The sequence below is a fragment of the Acanthopagrus latus genome, chromosome 24, assembly GCF_904848185.1.
Source record: "Acanthopagrus latus isolate v.2019 chromosome 24, fAcaLat1.1, whole genome shotgun sequence".
Classification (NCBI taxonomy): Eukaryota; Metazoa; Chordata; class Actinopteri; order Spariformes; family Sparidae; genus Acanthopagrus; species Acanthopagrus latus.
Window position 1 is genome coordinate 14,343,313 of NC_051062.1, and position 19,348 is coordinate 14,362,660.

At 44.1% G+C, this 19,348-nt stretch overlaps 3 protein-coding genes across 5 annotated transcripts in view; 2 read left to right on the forward strand and 1 right to left on the reverse strand.

The window, feature by feature from the left end:
• The window catches only part of LOC119015196 (NACHT, LRR and PYD domains-containing protein 12-like), a 208,229-nt gene that overhangs the window by 172,674 nt on the left and 16,207 nt on the right, over positions 1–19,348 (forward strand). The gene's annotated exons all lie outside the window — the stretch shown is intronic.
• On the reverse strand, positions 136–7,520 carry desmb (desmin b). Its single transcript, XM_037091078.1, has 9 exons — positions 6,892–7,520; positions 4,720–4,780; positions 4,382–4,477; positions 3,282–3,443; positions 3,076–3,201; positions 2,777–2,997; positions 2,501–2,544; positions 1,960–2,048; positions 136–293 (listed from the first exon to the last, which is right to left on the reverse strand). Exons 1-9 carry the CDS (start codon positions 7,470–7,472, stop codon positions 252–254), a joined length of 1,422 nt encoding a protein of 473 aa, XP_036946973.1. The 5' UTR covers positions 7,473–7,520; the 3' UTR covers positions 136–251.
• On the forward strand, positions 11,821–18,044 carry LOC119015240 (aspartyl aminopeptidase). 3 transcript variants are annotated; one of them, XM_037091072.1, is made up of 15 exons: positions 11,821–11,969; positions 12,433–12,523; positions 13,698–13,786; positions 13,971–14,084; positions 14,225–14,350; positions 14,544–14,668; positions 14,794–14,878; positions 15,005–15,112; positions 15,209–15,286; positions 15,496–15,576; positions 15,672–15,832; positions 15,937–15,976; positions 16,384–16,485; positions 16,865–17,032; positions 17,759–18,044. In XM_037091072.1, the coding sequence occupies exons 1-15, from the start codon at positions 11,964–11,966 to the stop codon at positions 17,807–17,809; spliced, it is 1,425 nt and encodes a 474-aa protein (XP_036946967.1). In that variant the 5' UTR covers positions 11,821–11,963; the 3' UTR covers positions 17,810–18,044. The 3 variants fall into 3 exon arrangements, with proteins under 3 accessions (XP_036946967.1, XP_036946966.1, XP_036946968.1); XM_037091071.1 differs by lacking the exon at positions 11,821–11,969 and adding an exon at positions 11,976–12,118; XM_037091073.1 differs by lacking the exon at positions 11,821–11,969 and adding an exon at positions 12,096–12,199.

The following is a 19,348-nucleotide window of genomic DNA, read 5'->3' on the forward strand; positions in this document are numbered from 1 at the left end:
AACAGAAATGTAAATAGTTGGAGATGTTTCAGCCATAACTTGCTGTATGTGTGAAAACGCAGATAAATAACCCTCAATAACATTAAAGATTCACATATCACAGTAACTTCCAAACAAGAACAGTACAGGCCGTAATCTGAGTTTGTCAAGTCTTTTTTACTTTGTTTTCTTTGAGCATCGTTTCTTGTTTGTCGTCTTTATCTGTCAGTGAAGGACAGATTGTGTTTCTTCTTCTTATCTTCTGTACATCGTTACATGATGTCCTGCTGGTGCTGCGTCGACTCGCTGACGACCTGGAGGGCAGAAACACATGCGGCGGTCAGGAGACGCTCGCGGATACAAAAATACACTGAACACGAAATCTCCGTCTTGTTCCACCACACGTTCATCCAGCGTGTTGACAGTTTGTGCTCACAGCCAATTAAAGATAATTGGATGGTTGTAAATCAGCTCCAGGACCAACTGAAGCATGTTGGTGCTTCTGTCTTCTTTCATGTCCTGTAAGTTTTATATTATTTATAGTAGACTTCCTGCAGAACAGCCAGGAGGTGTTGCACTTCAAACATCTTTTATGTCTCTAATTTTGTCCTACAGATTAATTTCTCTTCCTGTCTTCTAGTTCTTTAATACTTAGTGGTTAGTTTTTTACTTTTTGCAACAGATGTGCCCACAACCAGCTAAATCATCTATCTTAATCCAGAATTAGGTGTGATTAAGTGGAAGTTTTTTAGGAAATTCAACTAACAAACGTTGCTCAGCTACCCAGTAAGGATTTCCTTCTTCATGAGCACAGATATTGATACATTTTACCCTGAAAATCAACATTATCTGTTCTTGTTTTTAGACATTTCATTGCAGAAATCTGATCTGTGTTCATGGTTTTGTTACCTGCTTTCAGAGAAAAGAAAAGACAGAATAACTAAGAACCTCTCGGTGGTTTTTGGGGCACTGAAAGCATTTCATCTTTGCAGGGGGAAGATTAAGAGGCCGACCTCAACAAAGTTATCAGGGAAATCTCAGAGAGCAACCAGACGAGACGACACAGTGGGAACGAGGACAGCGATGACTTGTCTTAACGCGCCTGGGATGTTTTTTTTCCCAGGATGCTGCGGGTGCAGCGTGCCTCCGCTCAGGTGGGACAGAATATTTGTTTGGCGCTCGTTGACTGAACAAGTCGCTGCATGTGTGTGTAGGTGTGTGTTTACGTGGAAGCAACGTCTCCTGAATGAAGTGGAAAAATGTGTCCAGCTGTGTCGTCACTCTGCCTGCAGGTGATTTACAGGTAACAAGGTAAAGAGCTGTTTCTTTAATGTCAGTGCAGAATATCAACTCATCAACTCTCACCAGGTCTAAATACTGTTGATTCTGATTATTATCTCCTAAAATTAAGTGAAAATACATCATGATGTGGTGCAGCTGTGTCCTCGTTCTACCATGCAGGTGATTTTCAAAACTGCAAGCGGAATCTGAATTATATCAGGTCAAAGACAATGTACATGGCTTCCTCTCATCATGTTGTTTCCTCTCACCTCTCTAAGATGTTCTGTCCATGAAAAACGCAAAAATAACTAGAAGAATAAAAAGCAGAGTCTAGGTTGAGTCTGGTCCACATGTACAGAAGCTGTGTCCTCGCTGCTGCTGCCCAGAGGTCGAAGCTGACCTGCGACCTTTTGTGGCTAATTGAAAACTTTTAGAGGTAAAGAGCTGTTTTCTCAGTGTCAGTACAGGTTATTGATTCTGGATATTTCAGGCAGAATGAACTAAAAGCGAGTGCTGACCCGCTCTGAGTACTGATCAATTCTGATGTAAGCCTGTTAGTTTAGGTTCAGAGAGTTTAAATGGGTCAGTTCATGAAAAATGCTGTTTATAAATCCTTTTTTCTCTCAAGACTGTTGTTTGTTATTACAGGTTAATGTTTCCTGTGGATGATGTGAGTCCGGCTCCTCTGGAGGATTTTACCTCTCCATCGCGGGTCTCGATGGTCTTGATGAGGACGGTTTTCTTCGAGTGCATCTCAGAGGCGCGCTGCTGGTGCTCAGGGCTGGTTTCTGTTTAAACACAACCAGGAAACATCATCAGCATGAGAGAAGGTCAAATACTGAGGCTGTTCTCTAATATGATAAAGACATTTAACATTGATTTCTGATGTATTAGAAGCAGAAGATGAGACCACGTGCAGCATTTAAACTCCTTAAAGCCACAGAATGTCATCATTAATGAATTATTCAGTCTTTAATCTGCTCATCGTGTTATGGACTGTGTGTCCATTTGGTATTTAAATAATGAAGGATCATGAATCAGGTTTAAAAGCGTCATCTGCTGGTGAACTGCATTATGGGTCAGTTCAGGCTCCAGACTGCTGTTTATAGAGACGTGCGCCCTCTAGTGGTGTGTTCGGGGAACTTCAGGTGTGTTCAGGGAACTGCAGGTGTGTTCAGGGAACAGCAGGTGTGTTCAGGGACCAGCAGGTGTGTTCAGGGAACCGCAGGTGTGTTCGTACCTCTGAAGCTCAGAGTGGAGTAAGTCTGCACAGGCAGGGTGATCCTGGAGAGACACAAAGGAAGATTATAATAATTTACATCATATCTTCATGACTAAATCATGATTAATTCACTGTCAGTTGGTGTTTTATATCCTTTATGATTTTATTTAACCCGCCATCAGAACTTTCCATCAGCAAATTTGACATGTTTCTCACCTGAAAACCAATTTTTTACATCCGAATTGGATATTCTAACATGTGACTGGGTATTTAGTATGAGAATCAGTCCCTCACCTGCTCTCCTCTCCTTCCAGCAGCTTCCTGTAGGTGGCGATCTCCACATCCAGCGCCATCTTGACGTTGAGCAGGTCCTGGTACTCCCGGAGGTGGCGCGCCATCTCGTCCTTCATGTTGGCGATTTCCGCCTCCAGCCGGGCGATGGTGTCCTGGAAGCCGCTGGCCTCCAGTCCGTGACGGTCCTCCATGTCCCTCATCTGCCTCATCAGGGACTCATTCTGGATTCAGAGAGATGGGTTTGTTGTGAATCGGATCGAACAGCACGAGCTTCAAATCTTTACGTGTGTGAGACGTACGGTGCCTTTGAGCGAGTCGATCTCGCAGGTGTAGGACTGGATCTGGTGTCTGAACTCCATGGTCTCCTGCCGGGCCTGCTTCAGGGCCTCGTTGTTCTTACTCACCGCCTGGTTCAGGTCCGACACCTGGGGGGACAAAGGTCAAAGGTCAGGAACTACAGGTAAGAATGTGTTTATAATCTAAACTCTGGTTGACCCTCTCTCACCTTTGACTTGTACCAGTCCTCGGCCTCAGCGATGTTCTTGGCGGCGATGCCCTCGTACTGGGCTCTGATGTCTCTGAGCGCCGCCGTCAGGTCCGGCTTGGACATGTCCATCTGGATCTGCACCTGAGTCTCCTGCATCTGTGCCTGCAGCTCACGGATCTCCTGCAGGAGGAGGAGGACGGTCAGGTTAGAGGACTAAAAAGACTGGTTCTCTTACAGGATGTGTGCACAAGTCTTGAGCCTGGAAGTGACACCCTGAAGATGCATTTTCATCCAAAGTACCCAGAACTTTTAGTCCCGGAGCTGCTTTTTAAGGTTCCTTCAGTCAGATCATTGTGTTTACATCCTGAGACTGACAAGACTGGTGACATGAATCCGAGTCGTTGTTCTATTCTGATTTTTTACGAACATCTTAAACCTTAATGAAGTGAAAGCAGACAAGTTATCAGCTAAATGTGAATCGTATTTGAGATGATGTAGATGTTTAAGATTGAGATTAACAACTTTATATCCTGACGCCTCATATCAGCCTGAAGAGACGCCGCAGCAGCCGCTTGGCTTCGGCGTCATGTAGCTTATCAGTCTCAGGATGGACACACACACACACACACACACACACACACACACACACACACACACAAACACACACAGATCTAAGCTTGCAGGCCGGTGCTGCTCAGACTCGTGGACCTGAGCTGCTGGTACACGGAGTTATTTTAGCCGTACATCTGCTGTGGGAGATTTCAGCGCTGTGCTGAAACTGCCGGTATTCAAACTCTGTGTGTTTGTGTGTGTGTGTGTGTAACTGTGGATTACTACCCAGTCCTCTACACACACAGACACACACACACACAGATGTAACAACAGATGCCAACAGACACACACAGACACAACAGGGAATTAAATTAAACTCTCTGAGCTTTTTGCATGAATTAAATGTGCATCACAGATAAACTGTTTGTTTTGTTCCCTAAACTTTGTCATTTTTATCCCTAAATTACTTTAAAATAATCATATGTGCCCCAAAATAATCTAAATAAATATAGTGATGTGTGCTGTATGAACAGAGAGAGAAAATCAGAAGAGGAAGAAGAGAGAACCTCCTCGTGGATCTTCTTCAGGAAGGCGATCTCCTCCTGCAGCGTCTCGATGCGTCGCTCCAGGTCCAGACGGGCCAGAGTGGCAGCGTCCACGTCCTGCAACACATCAGTCAAGCAGTTTACAAACTGGGAAAATCAAAAGTAGTGGTATGATTCTTTTGCTGTCTCCAAAGTTGAACCTTTTATTCACTTCAAGGATGTAAAAAACATTTCTAAAGTTTCACCAAAGATCATTCTTGATACTTTTTAGAGAGAAACAGTAAAATATACATTATTAATCTCATGTAAACATATTTTATAGTAACATACAGTGCTGACTGTAATATACAAGGACTCACCGCTCTGAAAGCAGCCAGATTGTTTTCTGCTTCCTCTTTTTGCAGAATTTCATCTTGAAGTCTGCAGGAGACGAAGAAATGTTAAGGAAATATGTTTTTCAGCAAATTGACAGATGTGTTCGCTTTTAACCAAACAGTTCACATGAAAAAAAACCAAAAGACATGGCTGTCAGGAGGTTCACCATTTAAAGTAGTTTTAAACATTTGTTGGAAAATGATTTTCTCTGTAAAACATCTAAAAACCAAAAGGAGAAAAGTGAGCGAACAACTGTAATAAAAGCTGTCACGTATCTCCAGATGTTGTTGTAATCCTGTCCTGCAGAGAGCAGATGCTCTTTTTATTTGCTGAGCCTGAATCACAAAAAATCCTGGCAGGGAGTAAAGGAGATAAAAGCCCCATTAATGTTTTATTCTAATAAAAAGCTCTTGTAAAGGAATCTTCCAGTTATGGTTTGATATTTAAACTGTCGTCTCTGAATCTGACACTCGACATGTAAACCTCAGAGCCAGAAGAGAAAGAACAGGTCATCTGAGATGATGGGAGCAGATGTGTGGGAGCTCGTTCCTCTCCTTTTATAGAAGACCACAGCTTAAACATGGTGCGTGTGTGTGTGTGTGTGTGTGTGTGTGTGTGTGTGTGTGTGTGTGTGTGTGTGTGTGTGTGTGTGTGTGTGATCAGCTCTAACTTTGGTCAGAACGAAGCAGCAACACACAAACATCATCCATCGTTTTTATAGTGAAACAACAGATTATATGAAGATCAACAACAGCAGGATGACTGGTAGTAAAACTGAAGCTGACACTGGGAGCTACTGGGTTCAATATTCAGTATTGGAAAAAGTATTCAGATATTTTGCTTGAGTATCACTGCTGGATTTTAAAGGCAAAGTACCCAGTTCCTAAAATGCAGAATTAACATACCCAAACATCGTCACTGATCTACATGATCACTCATTGGCTGTTGTCGACTCTTTTGGGGCGGGCACATACGCTCCTACCTGCTCAAATGAGCTGTCAGTCAAACAGCTGTCATCTCAGGACTGACAGAAATACTAGTTTTAATGTTTTACAACACCCTCCCTCAACTGGTATTTCCTTGTCCAGGTGAGGGAGTGAAGCAGCTGTCAGTGACACCTGGAGGCGTCTCATTATGGAACCGTCCAACACCTCCATGTTTCTGTGGCTGACCTCTCTCTGTCTTGAGTTTATATGTCGAGTACTCGTCTTTCTGCATCCTCCGTCCTAAAACACAGTCTATAAGAGGCGTGTAGGCGAGTTGAACCTCGGCTTGTTTGAATATAATTCTTGTCCCACTGCATAAACAATGAGTCATCGTCCACCATCCTCCTGTGGTGTGGAGATTATTCTGAGATCTTATTTATGATCAGCTGAGACACAAACTCAGAATAAAGACCAAAAAGACCAAAAAACGGTCGTGCAGTGTGGTCCACTGGTCCACTAATGGAAGAACATGCTTTTTTATGGAAAACACTTTAAAATACACTTAATATTCTCAAAATTCTTAATCCATTTTTTATGCATTGTTTGTTTTAGTAGTTGAACAAAAGGGACAAAAAGAAAATGTTTCATAAAGAGATTTGAACAGTATGTGGCTTGATTCTCATAACGTAGACTGTTTTCCTGGTTTCAGTGTTGTATAAATTACCCAAAAGTCAAGATATGGTGTAAATAAAATAAAAGATGGCAGTATGGGTAGTACTTGAATCAAAGTCTTTAAATATCTGAAACTGCTGCACTGACAGATGATTCAACAATATTAAGTCATTTTCTCCTCAAACTCTTTACTTCTTGTGCTGTAGCCGTCCTGTTTTACACGGAGTGATGTGAAGTATGTAAGTGGTCTTTAAAGAACAAACACACTCGTCAGGGAGTGAAGCTGCTTCCTGTAACCACAACAAACAGCTGATAATGAGACTCGCTCGTCTGTGTGTCATCACACGTTCCTACAATCATTCTTCGATTTTCTATTAACTTATACAATCTTATTAAAGTCACTTTTTTTATCATATTTATATTTTTTCTCCCTCCGACTTCCACAAACTCTTCTGTCTTTCTTGTTTTTCTATATTTCCGTCACACTTCACACACACATACACACACACACACACACACACACACACACACACACACACGCCGTCTGGCCCCTCCCACCTGAGTTTCAGCTTGTCCAGGTCGTCGACCAGGTTGTCCCGCTCCACCTCAATGCGCGACCTCTGATTGGTCAAGATCTCCACCTGCCTCCTCAGCTCGCTCATCTCCTCCTCGTACAGGTCGGCGATGCGTGTTGGCTCGCGGCCTCGCAGACGCTCCACCTCCACCGACAGCGCCTGGTTCTGCGTCTCCAAGAATCGGACCTTCTCGATGTAGCTGGCGAAGCGGTCGTTCAGGTGCTGCAGCTCGACCTTCTCGTTGGTCCGTGTGGTCAGGAACTCCTGGTTGAGGGCGTCGGCCAGGCTGAAGTCCAGCGTCTCGCCCATGCCGGCGTAGGAGCGCCCCATGGAGGCGCGGGAGGCCGACAGGGGCTTGCCATAGTAGCCTGAGGAGGAGACGCGGTAGGTCGGCGTCGTGCTGGTCCGGGTCACCTCGTAGACCCTGGAGGAGACGTGGCCTCCACCACCGCCGCCCCTGTGACCCAGCAGGGAGCGGTTCAGGGAGGGCGAGGCGTAGGCGCCTTGGCCGAAGGTGCGCCGGTAGGAGGAGGCGGTTTGGGCGGAGGAGCTGTAGGAGGCCATGTTGGAGGACGAGGAGAGCCTGGAGAGGGCTGCAGCAGAGGGGAGCACTGAGGGAGGACTTACTGCCCCGGGCTATTTGTAGTTACCCCTCCCTCGCTTCTTTTCACCCCCTCCTCCAACTGCCCCCCCCGTCTTCTTCTTCTGTTCATCACTATTTCTTTCTTTCTTTTCCTCTTTTTCTCCCTTCCTCCTCCTCTTCTCCCTCCATCAACTCCTTCACTCCCTCCTCTTATATCCCTCCTTGCCTCCTTTCATCTCCCCTCACCTTCTCCTTCCATCATCATTTTCCATCTTTACTCCTTCAAAATCATCCCAACGATTTATGAAACAAACTGATAGAAGCAGCTGAAACATGACTGAGTACATCACAGATTCATGTCCCTGAACATTTGGATTTTAACCCTTCAGGTCCAACCCATGTTGAATAGTAAGGCAAAATAACCAGAATTACAACAACTTAAGTAGACACATTTCCAGCAGGTTTCTTGGTGACTAAAACAGGTATTTCATGCCAAACCGTGATGTTTTCTAACCCTTACCAGGTGATGTTTGTGCCTAAACCTAACCAGAGCCTAAACACAGCGTTGTGACAAGAGAGACATATAAAAATCAACCTAAACAAACAAAAAAAAAAGTTCAGTTGGAACTTCTTCTGTGTTTCTGCAGAAATGAACTCAGCTCACATTTATTCTGGTGAGTGGGTTGGTGCTTGTGGGGGAGTATTGCTGCAGGAAGGCTGTTGAAAAGGCGTTTTCCTGAGTTTGAAGGCTCAGACGCCAAAACACTGCACAGAAACAGAAATGCAGCTTTTCCTGCACTGGAAACTGAGCTAACACAGCATCTCATTGAAGTGAATGAGTGGAGCTGAGTTTTCGTCAGGGTGGATGAACTTGTTGTCCTGTTTCCTGTCACGATCACAACCTTTCTGCAGCATTAATCAATTCATTTTTGTCCCTAAATCCTCCTCCTCCCACTCTGTGATCTCACGACATAACGATGTGAGGACGCAATGATGGACGGTGGCTTTCAGACCTCGCCGCCGTCCTCACATGGCGAGGCGGCGCAGGTTGTTAATGACGGCAGGCGTGGAGGAAGAGCTTCAACCATCCTGCCTTTAAAAGGAAAACTATCCCATCCGAGAGTCGCACAGTGTTCAGCGTGAGACTGCAGAGAAGGAGAAAGCCCACATTCCCAAACAATATGTGCTGTTAATGATGATCTCATTAGAGTGTGTGACAGTGAAGTGGATTTACAAGGAGGTTTCCTCTGCCAGCAGACTCACCGGAGTCCTGCTGAATTCTGCTTAAAGGGAAAAGAAAACTTAAAATCAACTGATGACAGTCGTCAGGAATATAATTTACCTTATTTTAATCCTGGAGGATTCATTTTCTTTGATGCAAAGATCAGCCTGCAGATGAGCTGTAACACTATGTGTGATAAACAACACTTAACACCAGGAAATATTCAGGCATCTTGCAAAAAAAAAAAAAAAATGCAAATGTGTTGCCTAAAAACAACTCAAAACTCATTATAGTTATCTATTTCCTCATTTACACTAACTTTGTGTTGATAGCAGAGTCAAAACAAGTGCTGAGGTTGAGAAGCAGCCTATAAACTTGCATAATTTCCAAGTTTAGGGCTTTAAAAACTGATATAAACTACATATGACAGGATCTGGAATCACATTGGCTACATGGTGCATCAATCATCTGGAGGCTGGTGTGTAAGTGGCTCAAGAGTGAAGAGGAAGAAGACAGAGTGGATCTTCTGGCTATCTTCTGGTGATTGCTCACTGGCTGTTGTAGGCTCTATGGTGGGCTTAGAAGCTGCTAGTCCCACTGAGAAAACATCTGAAACTGTAGGAGCCACACTTGGTTTGGGATAATTTGGGTTTCAGTTTGCTTTGGTTTGGTTGTCATGGCGATATGGGCGTCACATGGGCGTCACGTGGGCACCTTAGATGACAGGCGCAGGTTACAATAGGGGCTGGGTCACCTGCACTGGGGATGGAGAGAGGAAGAGGGGTAGCTGTAATTCTTGTTGACCGCTTTTGTTCTGTTCTTTCATTTGGATACACATTACGCAAATAATAAGTGTACACGTTTTTCCATCTGTGCGCGTGTGTAACATTGAAAGCCGTTGAAGTCTCGTTTGTTATTAAATCCGTTGAAACTTACCTGGACTCAGCGTGCTTCTCTGGATCAGCAACAGCGTGTCACAAATATACAGGACCTATTCTACCTCTCAAGCGACTTTAAGGGACTGGAAAGTCGCAACAGAAACTAAATGTGATGTGTTACTTTACTCTCCTTTGACTCTGAGTTTGTCACAAAAAGGTTTAAATGTCTTTAATCCTGCAGCTCTTAAGGATTAACAGACCTTTTCTACCTTGATTAATTAAGGCCGCAGCTCACTGAGGTGTTTCAGTTCCAGCTCGATGTCGTGACTTACTGACACTAAGTGCTGCTCAGTAGATTTTAATGAGCCATCATTAATTTTATCAGAGCTGAAACACCTGCAGCACATGTCAAATATCAAACCATGAGAAGTAGGGGTGGATGACTGAACAGGTATCTGGGCCATAACATCTATTCAAAGGGACAGTTCACCCCAAAAGCCGAGTGACATTGAGACAATGTTGCTCCAGATCTCTGCAACTCGATCAACAAATATCTGGATGGATTAAAAAAACACTTCAGGAGGATGATATGTGCTCTCTCATTTGTTTTCCTGTCCATCACTGTGATAGAGGCTACTGTGCATGTAAATGATCTATGAAGTTAAAAAGGTCAAAGAAGCTCCTCTCTCCCACAGAAAACACTGCACCTGAACGCCTCCTCAGTAATCTCACCTTTAATTCTGTGACTTTGTGACATGACACTACATCACTGAGACACACATTTCTAGAAATGATGCTGGTCTGGTGCGTAACGGTTGATTCAGCAGCTGCTCTGTTGCTGTTAGCGGTGCGGTCTCAGGCGTGTGTGAGCCGACCAATCAGAGCTGACTGGGTGTTCAGGAGGCGGGGCCTTAAAGAGACAGACCACCCAGTCAGTCAGACCACTGAACCATTAAGACACTGTTTTCTCCCAGTATGTCCAACACACTGCAGCCTGTTGCTCTCACTTCTATTAATAGAGAATGATGCTAACAAGAGTGTGTGTGTGTGTGTGTGTGTGTGCGTGTGTGTGTGTGTGTGTGTGTGTGCGTGTGTGTGCGTAGGTGTGTGTGTGCGTGTGTGTGCGTGTGTGTGTGTGTGTGTGTGTGTGTGTGTGTGTGTTCGTCCCCTGGGCTTCCTCAGCAGCAGGACAGACGTTGGGAGCTGACAGCTGATATAAACATCTCTTCATCGTCTTGTGGCTCTCCTCCTCCTCCTCAGTCTCCCTCCTCCCTCGTGGTTCAGGACTATATAAGGCCGGCTCCTGTGGTGATAAATGTCTTCATGGGAAACAGAGAGTAAATTTACACGAGTGAGTCAGAAGGAGATAAAGAAGAGGAGGTCTCTGGTTTCAGACAATACAGTAAAATCAGGGAGAGAGAGTTCAATTTATAATCAAAATCATTTTCCAGCCTCGATGTTTCACTTCAACACATTATGAAAACATTCATTAAATACACCTTGACTACTTAATATTTCTCTGTTGATCATGCAAACTCCCCAGTAAACAAATTAATGGTATGCAAGGAATTGTGGGATATCAAGGACAGTAGCTTGACACTTTATGTGGCAGTTAACTAAGAATCAAGTCTTTGTCTTTGATCTCATAATGTGACTTTCTATCTGATAATTGTACCTTTTTATCATAGTTTTGAATTTTTATTTCATATTTGTGACTTAAATCGATCTCATAAATCTGACTTTTCTATCATCATTTTGACTTTTTATCTTGCACTTTAGACATTTTATCTTGTAATTTTGACTTTTTTTTATCATAATCTTGACTTTTAAAGAATAATTCTGACATCTATTTTAATATTCATGATTTTTTAACTCATAATTTGGATTATTTATTTGATATTCTTGACTTTCTAACTCCTAGTTGTGACTCTTTATCTCATAATTTTCTTATAATGGCAGAATTGTACTTCCATACATATTGACGGTGGCTGCCACCATATACATCTTTCTTTCTTTCTTTCTTTCTTTCTTTCTTTCTTTCTTTCTTTCTTTCTTTCTTTCTTTCTTTCTTTCTCTCTCGCCTTTTATTCATTTACTTATATCCTCTTCTAACATTACTTATCTCTCAAGACCCCCACAAAGTCAACTCAGATTTATCAGAAGGAATAATGACGTGAATATTCATAATTAAAAGATAAATTAAAAGTGTCTAAAGTTGTCTGTGTCTGACTGACGGTGTTGTAGTTACACCGCCTGGCCGCTGGGTGTCGCTGTGGCGCCATGTGTGAAAGCAGCTCCTGTCAGCTGCTCGCTGTCTTCCTGTCATCTGTGTCCCTGTTCGGAGTTCAGAGTTTGATCAGAAAGTCCAATTAATGCAGGTAAGTGTCATAAAGATGATTAGAGCCGCTGCGGTATGTGGAGGTGTTGCTCCGGCACCGATAGCTGCTTTGACTTTGGGCAGAAGAAGAAGAAGAGCAGCGAAGAAGACGAGGCGGACAGTTGTCCCGTACAGGTTAAGCTAGCAAAGGTTAGCTAAGTAGCGGTGCGTCCTTTATCGGACAGGTCTGGCTTTTACGTGTTAATGACGTGGTTATAATAAAGTTTGAGGGTAATTGTCATTTTATGACCATACTGTCACCAGTCGTTAAAAGTTTAGTACACATCTCTGGCTTATCGAGAAGTCGTAAAAGTAAACAAGCTAAAATCTCGCGGTTAGTGTCCGAGGTTTGAACTCGTCGCCGGGTTAGCTAGCTGCTCGCTGTGCTGTCTCATTCCCTGCTGTGAATCTGCTGCTGAAGCTTTGATTGTTTGATTCTGAGTGTTTGTGACTTCTGTGTTCAGTCTGTGATCATGAAGAGCTCCAAGGAGGCCGTGCAGGCTGCAGCCAGGGAGTTCCTGCAGTTCGTCAACAGAGGAGTGTCTCCGTACCACGGTGAGTCTGAAACACTGCGGACTGAACCTTTAATTCACCAGCTAGTTCCTTTATTCACTGTGACGAGCACAAACACTGACATTTAAACCAGCAGGAGAGGTTAAAACATGTGTTCAGATACATCTTATGCATGAGATATTACCTGTGTTTGAGTAAACTCTGAGATCTTTTTATAAATGCGCTGAAATCTCAGTCAGAAATAAAACTGCAGGACAGAAAGACTGAGCAGGTAAACATTAAACTTTATTTATTTATTTTTTAACTTTTTATTTAACTTTATTCCTATAAAAACCCACAACCAGTCAAGATTTAACATGCTGATTGTACAAGTTCACTCACAGAAATGTTTGATTAGTAAATAGAATAACAGTAATTATTATAATAATACAATAATAAATAAAGAGTCTGCAGAATAATAATACAGGACAGCAGAGTGGTGCATGTCTATATATAAATATATATATTGATTGATTGATTGATTGTGCAGCAGTGATATTGGCAGTAAGCTGCATTAAAGTCGTGAGAACATTTAAACTGTTTGAACTTCTGCTGAAAGAATCTCACGTCTTTTATAATTTCCACTATTTGAGATGAGGCGTTGAAACAAAGGTTGTGTTTGATAAGACGTTGCGACCCTGCAGCTGTTCTGAGTTTAATATGAGGACAAAGAAATGTGCATGTGTCAGCGTTCACAAGATAATCGGACGACTTTGAGCCGGAGATAAGATAAAGTCTGCAGATGGAGCAGAGATTTCATAATGTGTCTCAACTTCGCACTGTGACCTCCGGCTGCGACTGAAGGAGACAAAAGTACTTTGGATGAACCAACGAGTTATATGACCATTTCTTAAAAGTAGTTGAAGTAGAAACATTGAAAAACAACTCGATGTTTCAGTTTAACAGACACGTAATTAAAAATCAGATCTTTTCTGCAGTGAAAGTGTTTTAAAGTGGAACAAATACAGATGTAAGCTGAAACAGTCGGAGGAGTCGACACAGAGTTTTCAGTCACTGCAGAAAAGCTGTAAAGTCGTGAAAATGGAAACCTGATTAAATTCAGTTTCTTGCCTCTTGGAGTCAGTTTCAGCTCCCGATGAAGAATCACTCTGACTTTTACCAAACCTAATAACATCAGAGACTCCAGCTTCAGTCTGTCTCTGGTTTTTGTCTGCAGTGGTTGAAGAATGCCGGCGGCGTCTGTTGGAGGCCGGCTTCATCGAGCTGAAGGAGACGGAGCAGTGGGACATCAAGCCGTCCACCAAGGTCGGTCTTGTTCTCTCGTTTCAGCTGTTACATACTGACGATGAGTCAACGATTTCAGAATAAAACATGTATCACCTCCTTGTCTAAAGCTGTAAAACACAGAGAGTATCATGATTTAAGGGAATATTTGAAGGTTCTTGTTGGATGATCTTGAACATTTACACCCCGTCCTCTCTCTCTGCAGTACTTTGTGACCAGGAACTTCTCCAGCCTCATCGCCTTCGCTGTCGGTGGACTCTACCTGCCAGGAAACGGCTTCTCCATGATTGGAGCGCACACAGACAGCCCCTGTCTCAGGGTGAGAGCCCGCCCTCTGCCACCTGTCCATCACAGTCGCCCTCTTCACGTTTCTTTACATTCATAGAAAGCAGACGGAGTCCAGCCGTCTGTCTGCGTGTCGCCGTAGATCACCTGACAGAGGACGTGTGTGTGTTTCAGGTGAAGCCGAGGTCGAAGAGGACGAAGCAGGGCTGCCTGCAGGTCGGGGTGGAGTGTTACGGCGGCGGCATCTGGAACACCTGGTTCGACCGTGACCTGACCATCGCCGGCCGCGTCATGGTCAAGGTACCAGGAGGACGGCTGGTGTCCGGATTAATCATTTACAGATAGAACAGCTAATGTTAAATCCTGTAGAATCTTTTACATACAAAAGTTTTTAAGTGTTTACGAGTCTTAATCTTGTTGTCTCACACAACACATCTCACACATATGGGATCAACTTTCCCTCTTCCTCTTCCTCTTCCTCTTCCTGTGTCAGAGCGACAGCAGGCTGGTTCACCGGCTGGTTCACGTGCCCAGGCCTCTGCTCAGGATCCCTCACCTGGCCATCCACCTGCAGAGAGACATCAACGACTCCTTCGGCCCAAACAAGGAGAACCACCTGTGAGCGACGCCACACCTCAAACTATATCAGATTCAGATGTCGAGTTCAGAGACACAAAATGTGTTTATTTTGTTCATAAATACAACTTCTTGTACCAACACTGATGTGTGTGTTTGTGTGTCAGTGTGCCGATCATCGCCACCGCCGTCCAGGAGGAGCTGGAGACGGGCTCTGCGTCCTCCGGAGACGCCAGCTGTGCCACCAGCACGGTAAAACTCACATCTGATGATCTGACGACTCAGTTATATTTTATATCAGCTTCAGTTATAAACAACAAGAAAGGTTTTCAAATCGAGTGGTTTCAGAATAAAAGCGGTTGTGTTTTCCCTCCTCAGGCGGAGAAGCACCACCCGGCGCTGGTGAAGGTTCTGTGTTCAGAGCTCGGCGTCGAGCCTGAAGCTCTGCTGGACTTTGAGCTCTGTCTGACCGACACTCAGCCCGCGGTGAGTCTGAACATCAACCGCTGACTTCCTGTCACTGAGGTACGTTCCGTCTGTCCTCCGGTAGATTAACATGTCTGGTGTCTTCTGTCTGTGCAGGCGCTGGGCGGAGTGTACGAGGAGTTCATCTACTCTCCTCGCCTGGATAACCTCCACAGCTGCTACTGCGCCCTGCAGGTCAGCTTCACCTTCACTGTCAGAGCAGCGACAGTCTGTTTCCTCCGACACGACTCACTTTCTTCTTCTGGGTCTTTAGTCTGTTGTCCTGTGTTTCGTGAATGTTTGAGGATGTCCGTCGTCTTCTGTGTCAACTGAAAGTCAAAAATAATTTCTGTTTAGTTGAAACTTTTCATCTCTCGTCTTCCTGTCTGACTGTCGTCCCTCAGGCGCTGGTGGACTCCTGTTCTGGAGACTCTCTGTCCAAAGATCCCAACGTGCGGATGATCACTCTGTACGATAACGAGGAGGTGAGTCTGATGAGAGTGACCAGAACCGGTCGGTACTGAACTGATCCAGTAGCAGAAACACTGGACTCCATGTTCTGTGCATTGTGTTTCTGTAGGTGGGCTCAGAGAGCGCTCAGGGAGCTCAGTCCAACCTGACGGAGCTCATCCTCAGCCGCCTCGCCTCCTCCGCCGCCAACCTCACCGCCTTCCAACAGGCGGCGCCGCGCTCCTTCATGATCAGCGCCGACATGGCGCACGCCATCCACCCCAACTACCAGTCAGTGTCCGCACAGACACACAATATCTGATGTGATGTCATCAATGTGACGTTTGTTCTGATGATTTCTGTTATTTTATCTAAACCGTTGATTTTCCTCTCAGAGAGAAACACGAGGAGAACCATCGGCCGGCTTTCCACAAGGTGGCGACATTTCTTCATTTCTCCATCGTTTTAAAAAGACGAAACAAACTCACAAACCTGGTTTTCTGTCATTTATTATTAAACCAAATTATTATTAATCATTTAATTGATTAAACACCTTTTCTGTCATGTTGACGATCTCAGTCAGTAGCTTTTGTGTCCAACACTGACTTTGATAATTCAGTAAAGATCTGCAATAAATAATCTTTAGTTTTATCTTCAGATAAACAAAAAGCTGCCAGTTTGTTGTTATTTGAGGGATTTCTTTGTGTGTTTGGTTTCTGATGACACTGATTAATAATTTCAGGCTTAAATCTGATGAGTGATGAACATTAATCAATGAAAGGATCAATATTTAACAGAAATCAGAGAATATTCTGAGATGATATGATTAATTCTCCTCTCAGGGTCCAGTGATCAAGTTCAACAGCAACCAGCGCTACGCCACCACCGCCGTCACCGCCTCCGTCGTCAGGGAGGTGGCCAGCAAGGTCGGGGTGCCTCTGCAGGTACAGAGTGTGTGTGTGTGTGTGTGTGTGTGTGTGTGTGTGTGTGTGTGTGTGTGTGTGTGTGTGTGTGTGTGTGTGTGTGTGTGTGTGTGTGTGTGTGTGTGGGCAGTCAAACTCACGTCTCCTAGCAACGTGTGGCGTTGCTGCTCGAGGACGACACGACAACAAAAACAAAATAATCCATGTGAAAAGATTAGAGAGATGTTTTTGTTTCCAGCTGTAGAAGAGGATAAAAAAAACACAAAGAAGATTTGAATCATCTTCAAATATCACATGTAGGCAAAGAAAACTGACAAATAACAAGCAGAGAAATCATCGATCTGTATTAAAGGAGCAGTTCCACTGAGGACAGTTTGACGTGTCCTTCCTCCTCCTGCAGGACGTGATGGTCCGTAACGACAGCCCGTGTGGAACCACCATTGGACCGATCCTGGCCGCCCGCCTCGGCGTCCCCGTGTTGGACATCGGCGCTCCGCAGCTCTCCATGCACTCCATCAGAGAGATGTGCTGCACCTCCAGCGTCCTGCAGAGCACCACCCTCTTCAAGGTAACCCCGTCTGTGAAACAAGCGCACCCTCTCTCAGGAAGGTCTCTGACCGTCATCTTTTCTTTATTTTTGGTATTTTCTTTTGCACATGTAGTTTTTGTTGCCCAGGAGCTTTTTCACTGTGCACATTTAAACCCTGTAGCAGTTGAATCTGAACGCACTTCAGGATTTGATTCAGTTTAATCCAACATGATTATAATCTCTGCATCTTAAATGACGACTTCTAAGTGATGCAGACTAGTTTTTATGATCTGGACGCACTTTTTCAGAAACAAACGTGCACACAAACAAACGTAAACCTTCTGATTGGTTCAGCAGTGAGCGTCGTGCACCCTGCTATCACAGATTATTACAAGTGATCATAATCAAGTGATTGTTTTCCTGACTCTCTGCACCCTGTTGAGTTTCTGACCTCGAATACAGACTGAAGCATGTCACCCGTCAGGTTTCTAACGTGGGTGGTGTGAGTCACAACTTGTTTCACAACATCCCATCGTTCTGACACAGCGAGGCCGGAAACGACGAAGGACTCCAGATTAATATTCAGTTAACAGAACTTGTTTCGCAGGGTTTTATAATTAACATCTAAACATCTAACTGTCAGTTCTGCTAACCGACTTGTCTTTGTTCACACATTCTCAGTGTAAATTCCTCCATGAGTGACAAGTAACGTGTTGTTTTCATCCCTGTCCTCCATGTTAACTTCCCGTCTGCTTCCTCCTGCAGGGATTCTTCGAGTTGTTCCCCACAGTGAGGAGCTCGCTGGTCGTCGACTAGAGCCGCAAGAACCCGACAAATCAACCAGAGGATCTCACGTCGTTTTCAACACTTCATTAAGAACGATAACAGGAAAAGTGTCGATGGAGACTCGATGCTGATGTTGAAAATGACTGAATGATGTCGTCACTGTGCCACCAAAGAAGAAATCACATCACGGCTCACGAGCACTTCTTGATCTTTCTTAAGAACTGAAATTGTTTAGAAAATAAAAATACTGACAAGTTTTTCCTGAGTCGTTCTGTTCATTCGTCTCTTTTCTGTCTGTCTGACAAACACAGTAACGTTTCTCATGTGTGAGCTGATGTGCAGGAGAAGCTGCTGGAACTGAATTCCTCCTCACTGTTAATGAAACGCTCTCAGGAGCCGGCCCTGATGAAATCTCTCTGTTTAGAAAGTTTTTGAGTCAGGAGACACTTTATAAGCTCCTGAAACGCTGTTTGTGACTGATTCTTCATTATTTGGGCCTTCTTGTAAATTCGGCATGTGTTAGCTGGTTGTGGGTCGTGCTGCAGCGCCCTCAGTCTAACAGGAAGACTCCCAGTCAGTCACACGCCTCTCTGGATGTTTCCTCCTCACACTTTAGTTTCACTTTCTCTTACAGGTGTGTCGCAGATAGTTTTCTCCGTCTGAACCTCCAGCTGAAGGTAATGTAATGAATCTAACATGTTGGACTCGCTAACACAAGCTCTACTTTTCATTGTTACACTGGAAACAGAACAAAAAGTGAAGCTCGGTTGTTTATTTCTCGACGAACTCGTATAAGTTTAAACTCGAGACGACGGAGGAGAAACAACTGTTCCGCCATTTTGTCTCTGCCTGAATCAGCCTGTGGAGGAGGCCGAGACGAGCCGCCGCTCTCCCGCTGTCTGACGCACTAAACGCGGCTGCAGAGCAGCTGTTGGTGTCGGTGAATAATCTGTGGTTGTATTTACAGTCCAGGACTGATGAGGAGGCAGTAAAAGGACATCCAGGAGTCTGAAGCTTTATTTAATTAGTACAAATAGAACTTCATCACTGAGCAGCAGTCAGCAGGAACACGTCGGCTCTCAGTGTTAGTACTTAAAGTAGGCCCGTTACGTCACTCGAGTATTTCTGCTCCTGATCACTTCTCAGAGGAAGAGATTCTAATTTTTACTTTGCAGATAAATGTTTTAAATAAACAACAGATGACCAGATTGACTCTTTTAGATTAAAAGATATCAGAGAAACGTGCGTGTTGACTCTCGACGTGACGTCAGTGAGAGACGTCATTGCCCCTACAAACAAAACCCACCTGAACACACCTGAGACTTTCATATTTTATAATAACACAACAGGTTATTAGAACAATTTCTGCCTCTTGGTTAAATCAACTTGTCAGTATTTGTTTTTAATCAGTTATTTAACACTCCAAGCTGCACAGAAAGTCTCATGAACAGAAGGACAGTGACTGTTTTTATACCCTTTAAAATGACATAATGTTTATGTAGAAATGACATCAATAAAATTCAAAGTAAATATTATAAAACATATAATGAGAGATAAGATCTGTCATAT

What these genes read in the sequence shown, in the direction of transcription:
- desmb (XM_037091078.1), bottom strand. Translation starts at nt 7,472, where the DNA reads ATGGCCTCCTACAGCTCCTCCGCCCAAACCGCCTCCTCCTACCGGCGC. An exon ending in ATCTGGCTGCTTTCAGAGCG is followed by an intron (nt 4,478 to 4,719) that starts GTGAGTCCTTGT and finishes GATGTGTTGCAG; the next exon opens with GACGTGGACGCTGCCACTCT. An exon ending in AGGACTGGTACAAGTCAAAG is followed by an intron (nt 3,202 to 3,281) that starts GTGAGAGAGGGT and finishes TTGTCCCCCCAG; the next exon opens with GTGTCGGACCTGAACCAGGC.
- LOC119015240 (XM_037091071.1), top strand. Translation starts at nt 12,005, where the DNA reads ATGTGGAGGTGTTGCTCCGGCACCGATAGCTGCTTTGACTTTGGGCAG. An exon ending in CAGACAGCCCCTGTCTCAGG is followed by an intron (nt 14,085 to 14,224) that starts GTGAGAGCCCGC and finishes TGTGTGTTTCAG; the next exon opens with GTGAAGCCGAGGTCGAAGAG. An exon ending in CCAAACAAGGAGAACCACCT is followed by an intron (nt 14,669 to 14,793) that starts GTGAGCGACGCC and finishes TTTGTGTGTCAG; the next exon opens with TGTGCCGATCATCGCCACCG.